The sequence below is a fragment of the Symphodus melops genome (genome assembly GCF_947650265.1).
Source record: "Symphodus melops genome assembly, chromosome: 3".
Classification (NCBI taxonomy): Eukaryota; Metazoa; Chordata; class Actinopteri; order Labriformes; family Labridae; genus Symphodus; species Symphodus melops.
The window spans coordinates 24,336,238-24,343,285 of record NC_136693.1 but is presented as its reverse complement, the minus strand read 5'-3'; the positions used below and the strand labels follow the sequence as shown (position 1 = coordinate 24,343,285).

The 7,048-nt window shown below is 40.1% G+C and overlaps 1 protein-coding gene across 1 annotated transcript; it reads right to left on the bottom strand.

The window, feature by feature from the left end:
- Window positions 1-239: 239 nt before the first annotated feature.
- Window positions 240-5,893, bottom strand: fgf4 (fibroblast growth factor 4; the record flags this gene model as incomplete). The annotated part of the gene is made up of 3 exons (XM_079340204.1): window positions 5,578-5,893; window positions 4,548-4,651; window positions 240-416 (listed from the first exon to the last, which is right to left on the bottom strand). The coding sequence occupies exons 1-3, from the start codon at window positions 5,861-5,863 to the stop codon at window positions 240-242; spliced, it is 567 nt and encodes a 188-aa protein (XP_079196330.1). The 5' UTR covers window positions 5,864-5,893.
- Between the last annotated feature and the right edge of the window lie 1,155 nt (window positions 5,894-7,048).

Below are 7,048 nucleotides of genomic sequence, written 5' to 3'. Positions count from 1 at the left end.
AAATTTCTGATAAATTAGAAAACGAAAACATAAATAATAATTTGACTCTTAGACAAAACACAGCCCATTCTAGAAAAAAATACAAAACTGTTGTTAAACATAAATACAAAATTTAGAAAATCAAAGAATAAGATCAGATATGATACACTTGCATAAAGCTTGTGCTGAAAGTGCATCATGGTTTGGAGCCCCACCCCTCCCGTGTCTCCATATTGAGGTGAAGTCTATTTCTGATCCCTCTAGATTCTGGGTAAGAAATGTGTCACCGTCATGGCGGGGGACACTCGGTTTCCTCGTTTTGTTTTGCCGTTCTTACTCAGTCCGATGTACATCTTTGGGTAGATGGCTGACTCGTAGGCGTTGTAGTTGTTGGCGAGGAGCTTCTCCTTGAACTTACACTCGTTGTTGAAGTGTAACTGGAAGAAAAGAGATGGAAGAGATATCAAATTATTTCAAAATGCTGATTGTTCAGCGGCAAAGACAAAACAAAGCTGTGGGGAATTTTTTATATTGTTCGTGGTGATTTCTATCAAACAATTGCTTTATTTCTGACTGCAGGGCTATTGTAGCAGCTGCTTCAATCACAAAAGTCAGACTCTGAAATGATGAATGATGTGAGTCAGGCAGGAATCAGGACACCAGGCTCTGAGTGGGCTGTTTTACTCAGTCAGCTGGTAAAAATATTGTTTATGTAGTACTATTGCTTTACCTACTCTGGATCTGGTTCAGGAAGAATGGATGGATAAACTATTGTTGTGTCACAGAATTTCAGTCATACAGAGGTGAAACTGTTTTTCTGATTACTGGAAAGTTTGTGCTCGACATCTGTTATGAATACTGCGGCGCAGTTACCACCAACTCGCAACAGGTGTTTTTTTCTCCACTCTAACTGGCTATTGCTATGAGCCTAGGTATTTTATGAATGAAATGCTTTTTAAATGAGGAGGATTTTCATAGAATTTGGCACGTTTTACTATAAATTACTGCACAAAGGAACCTTTAATCATAAGCAAACAGCTCTGTTGCACAGAGATGTTGTTTCTGTGTCTGCCAGCCAAATGATACAGGGTTCACAGGGTGAGGTTAGCTAAGGTAAGTTTATTGATATATCACCTTTCAGGCACCAGGCAATTCAAAGTGCTTTACACAGGCACACAAAAAAACATTTCAACATTTCACTAGTTAATAATAATAATAATAGGTTGATCTCCCCTCCTCCTCTATGAACAGTGAACAACGATACAAACAGCGATATAAACCCAAATTAAAAACATTTTACTGAGGTTTGATTACAATAAACAGACTGACAAATGCTTTGGGTCATATCTTGTGTTGCACAGAGTCAATTTTAGTATTGTAATCAAAATTTAAATGTCTTTGTCTTGGAAGAAATTCAAACCAACTACCAACATTTTGTGTATGGAGTGTTTGGACCGGCGTAGATTCTTCTGAGTACTTTAGAGGGGAGTGCGAGATGAGCCCTAAACAGTTCTTTCAATTTACAACTCAGTGCGACCCTGCACAAAAATCAGCCATTACAAAACATCTGTGGTCTGTCACAACAACATGACAAGCTGGAGTCTGGCTCACAAGATGTAAACTATCTATCACCTTGAGATCTGCCAACAATTGCAGACAAAGTTGTCTTTTATTTCTGTTGTCTATTCAGAAACCACTGAGCTCACAACACAACTATCTGTTGCCCCCTGGCAAAGTTGCTCAGTATAAAACACAGGCTGAATATAAAGATTGTAAAATCTGAGGCCAAGTGAAGCTATTCTGGAGTGTTTTAAACCTGCTTTTCTGCATCAGGCAGGAGCTGTCACAACTGGTTGTAAAAATCCGTCTGACTGTACAGAAGAGAAAGTGGTCCTAAATGAGTTCATAGTTTCAATCTCTAATTTTAAGTATTCTTATTCACAGCGTGATGTTCAATTAATAAATTAAGGTCCCATTCAAACACACTAGAAAGCAGGGGAGGAGTCATGACAGGGCCACCTGTAATTGACCAATAACTTCCACAAAGTCCTGAATAATGTGTTGGTTCAGCTTCTATACCAGTTAGTAAGAAAGTTTGCTCAAAACCTGTTTTTAGTGAGCCAAACATTAACAACACAGTTGCAGAAGTTAATAAAGCAGCTTGCAATAGAGCTAGCAATAGCTTTTTCTAGAGACACCTTGGCTGCTCACTTGTCTTGAGATGAGGAGTATTTTGACACAATGATGGAGAAAAAGCACCATGAGGGGGCAAGATGATCTAGCTTTTAGGTTGCACCCCATTTATGGAGAATGTTGTCCTCCAAGTGATTGGCACAGGGACCAGTCACACTTGCAGCTGCTTTCCTGCGTGTTTTTCCCCGCTCTCTGAATTCCTTCTCTATCTGCCGTCCTGTCTCTGTCCTGCATGCTTAAAAGTTCAAAATTAAATGAAAGAGAAAGTACCACCACCGTCTTGGTTTGTCAGTGGGCTTTCCAGCATGCATTGCAGATAGCTTTCTGCATAGCCCAGGCTGATGTTGTCACTACGTAGATAAACCTAATGAAGTGCAGTTTTTATTGAAAATAATAGAATAGAATGACTTTATTGTCATTATACAAATTGTACAACGAGATTACTTGGCTTCCCCTTAAAGTGCACACAGCTAAAAACAGAAAACAACAACAACAAGAAGAGTATGGGTCAAAAAAAAGAAAAAAGAGTGACCCTAGTTAACGGAAGGTGGAATATGTGTGGTAGGACTCATTTACAGTTTGCAGCATACTAAAATTAAATGGATAAACAGACATCAGATTTGTTATTGCACAGTACGAAATAGCAGGTCAATAGCAGGGTGTAAAATATAAATAGTGCATTGTATGAAAAGATTATTTATGTCAAGACAACAGGTGAGCAGCGGGGCTGGCTGGCACATTTTTATGCAACATGGGTTTTCTCACAGTAAGTCTGCACCATTAGTGGTGTGGTCTGGCTAAAAAATAAATAAATAAATGGAGTGATCCTAAAATTACAAGTCTGATAATGTTTTTCTGTAAGGGAAGAGGTGATTCAAGGTTAAACTCAGGAGGGAATAGCCACAGTGTTCCTATATTACAATAATGTTAAGGCCCTTTCAGATTTGATACATTACGCACACTGGACACTAGAACGGACTGTTCACAGTACACGCTGTGTGTTATTTATAGACCAATTTTGAATTGTTTTCATCACAGCACTTGCTCATGTATTCTTGTGGCAGACAAGAGAAGCTGGCCAGATCCTTGTTTTAAAGGAATAAATGTCTGCACTGATGGAATTCAGAATGGGAACGTGAAAATCACAACCTCAGTTTTAATAGAATATTGTTGTTGAAGATCTTAGAAGGAAAATGCAAACTTATCTGAGTTGATGTATTTGAGTCTGTCTAGACAGTAGGTTGGTCCTTAACACAAAAACCATCTGCCAAGTTTCAGTATTTAAAGTCCTGAATGGCTGCAAAGTACAGTATTATATGTGTCACGTATTCTTAGTTTTCTCCACTACAAGAGAAAGAAAGAAGAGCGATAAGAGAATGACCAGTGTCACAGTTTAACTGGTGTCAAATAAACTAGTAATACTTGGGCAGATGTTTGGAAGGAGCCATTTTTGATGTTTGTTTAAAACAATGTGATGATCCCACAAAATGTTAAAATGCAATGTTGAACAAAAATGTAGAAACAGTTTTTTTAATCAAAACCAGCAAATACAGACTGTGTCACAAGTTAAAATAGAAAACATGTCCTTTCACTCTACTTTCAGACTGAATGCTTCTGTTTTAGACTGTGTGTTAGTACAAACATATTTAGTGACTCCAGAAACTCTTTCCAAGTACCGTTAATGTCTGTGAAGGCTCTGATGAACTCTTATAATCGGAGCGAGCACATAGTAGGATAGTTTGTTATTTTGATGGTAAATCAACCTGGTAATACAACCTTACTCATTCACATATACTGTACCTGCACACATTGCACTTTTTACAAAATATTTCATTTCAAACTGCTTTTACTATTCTTTTTTCTTTTTCTAAGTCCCCTGTTTTTAGCCTTTGGCTTCTTTATTCTGCTTGTATGTTAAATGTACAATATGTTGAATTGTATTACGAGGTTGACATTAAAATAGGTTTTTAAAAAAAGACTATACGCACGTTTTATCTTTTTTTGTTGAGTATTTATATTACATCAAATATTTTCAACAGTTATCAAATAGAAATCTGTAATTTTATAGTATTAACAGGATGTATCTTGTTAAGGCGGGCGCCATGATGAGCCATCATGACAGACAGAATGCTTATCGTTGCCGTGGAAACACTGGATGTTACTTCAAAGACCGCTTCATAAGGAAGCGTAAATTGCTTTTGAAAGCTGCTATGTTGTGTGTGGGACAGTGTTTGTGGGACAGTGTGTGTTTATGCTGTGTGTGATACATTGTGTTTGTGTAGTGTAAGACAGTGTGTGTCTGTGTTGTATGTGGGGCACTGTGCGTTTTTGGTATTACGATGTGTGACACTTAGTCTCCATGTTTGGGCACTCACAGATCCGTAGAGCTTCCCTTTACGGTTCATGGCCACAAAGAGTCTGCTGCGGATGCCCAGCAGAGTCACCACGCCTCTCTCCACCGGAGAGATCTCCAGCACACCTGCAGGGAGACAAACAATGCAAACTTAGAGACTAACAACGGACTCACAACACACACACATGGATGCTGCAGGTGTTGCCGCTCAGGTGCAGCTCTAAGCAGGACTGATCTATTCGATAAACAGATGATTTACTGTCCAGTTTTACACTAAAGGATAATCCAACCCTTTAATCTTCTTGAACACTCAAACTAGAACAGGACAGAACACAATCTCATATGGTCTGAAGAAGAAGGATGTGGATAATTCTGGATGTTAGTTTGGATTACTGCACAGTGAAATATCTGTCAGTTGGGTGTAGAGGCATATTCTCAAAGACACACTGATGATGTGTTTTTAAGTTGTTTTTGTTCCAACCTCATAAAAGCTTAAAAGTGACTTCTTGATGTCCCCTTATACCTGCCTCATCTCAAAATAGTCCGGAAGAACACAAAGCCTCACAGTCACAGGACAAATATTACATCTGGGGGACTAAACATTTGTAACTCTTCTTCTGTGGTGTTTGTGTCTATGTGGAGTGAACATGTCTCTTAGAACAGCTGTGTCCTAACTTTAGGATCTGTCTGAGTCACTGCAGGTTCTGGTTACATACAGCACTGATCTGCTCAGAGGTGGCAGGGCAGGCTCCAGATGTTGCTCAATGCAGGGATCGATAAAACTTCACTGACTGAGCATCTCAACAGAGGGAGAAGGAGAGGTTTCTACCAGGTGTCAGAGAGTAAAAACACGCTGCAATAATTTCGCTTAAATGTGTTTCATATATCATAAAACATTTAAATAATTGTCTCAAATTTATGATCACCTCTTTTGTTTCTGAAGTTATTTAAACTGTCACGAATAGTTATTCCACCAAACAGCGCGTCTAATGTGTAAAGTGAAATAATCAGCAGGTTCTTTTTTTATTCTACTAATAATTGGTACAACTTACTGTGACGGTTTTCGTTGTGAACCCCAGTAATTCTTCCGTCCGGTAACACCTGGATGTGGAAGCCAATGCCCACGTTACAGTAGAGTCTCCGCAACCGTTTAATGCCTTGCAAGTAGTTGCTGTCCCGGCCCATCTCCTCGCGCTTCTCCCCCGGGATCCGCGCCAGGGAGCGCGAGTACATGGCCTCCCAGCGCTCCGCCGTCCCATTCAGGCCGGGGGCGCATCCCGTCAGTCCGACCACCAGAGCCAGCACCAGGACCGTCCGCAGGGCCGAAAGAGTGCCCATCCCGGGTCTGGCTGTGAGAGCAGCCTCCCGGCGTTTGTCTTTCCAGTGAAGTGAGAAGAAGACGAAGAAGACGCTGCGGCTCATTCCCAGACCGAGAGGCGCAATGAGCGGCGCACGAGCGACATGGATCTGCATGCACGCGCTGCAGCCATGCCGCTATATATATACCTGCAGGAGACGCATTACATCACTCACACACACACACACACACACACACACACACACACCGACCGCCCCCCCCCCCCCCCCCCCCATCACACACACACACACACACACACACACACACACACACGGGCTCTTTCTTGAAACTAAATAATAGCTCTCTTATCGGAGAATAAAGAGTTATTCTAATAAAGAACTTCTTTGTGTGGGGCTTCACTATCAGCAGCAGAAGATCATAATTGATGTATGGGAGGATGTAAAATGGGAAACTGACTGTGGTGTCGGGACAGGAGACAGTTCTATAAATGAACAATAACAGGAAAAAACACGGGTCCAATTGAAGCGATGAAAAAAAGCTCGGACTTAAGAGCGCTGCGGGGGAAATCGTGTCCTTATAGAACACAATGGAAAGACTAAATAGAGAGTTTGCAGCCTGATAAGTAGGTTGTCATTGTCACCGAACAGCTCACACACTGTAAGCTTTGTGAAAACTAGTGCATCATGTGGAAATGTGTGCAGATCACTGTTTAAAGGAAGAGTTCACCTGTCCCTTCGTCTCTTTAGCCCGGTCTTCGGTAATTATATATCTAAAGTCCATCTGAATATATTTATCAAAAAAACGTGAAAAACAGTGTCAAACTGATATCACTTTTTATAATTTCTGTGCCTTATTTTAACACCAAGCTATTGACACTTTAAAAACAACAATCAGGGGCACCTAGTCCCTATTGACACCCACCACGTTAAAACAAACAAACAAACAAACAAACAAACAAAAACCGTTTGAAAGCCTACCGTTTTGTTTATTTGTTATATTGAGGGGGAATTCACCATCTAAAACATGTTTAGTATGTTTTTTGTTGGTTGGTTTACCAAAATAATCATATTTAATTTGATGTGTTTTGTTCCTAAACACTGGCTAAATATGCCGACAAAAGATGCTGTGAACCGGGGAAAAGAAATTACACCTTTGTATGACACATGGTGACATACAAAGTGATCTAAAAAAAATCTAAATTGAAA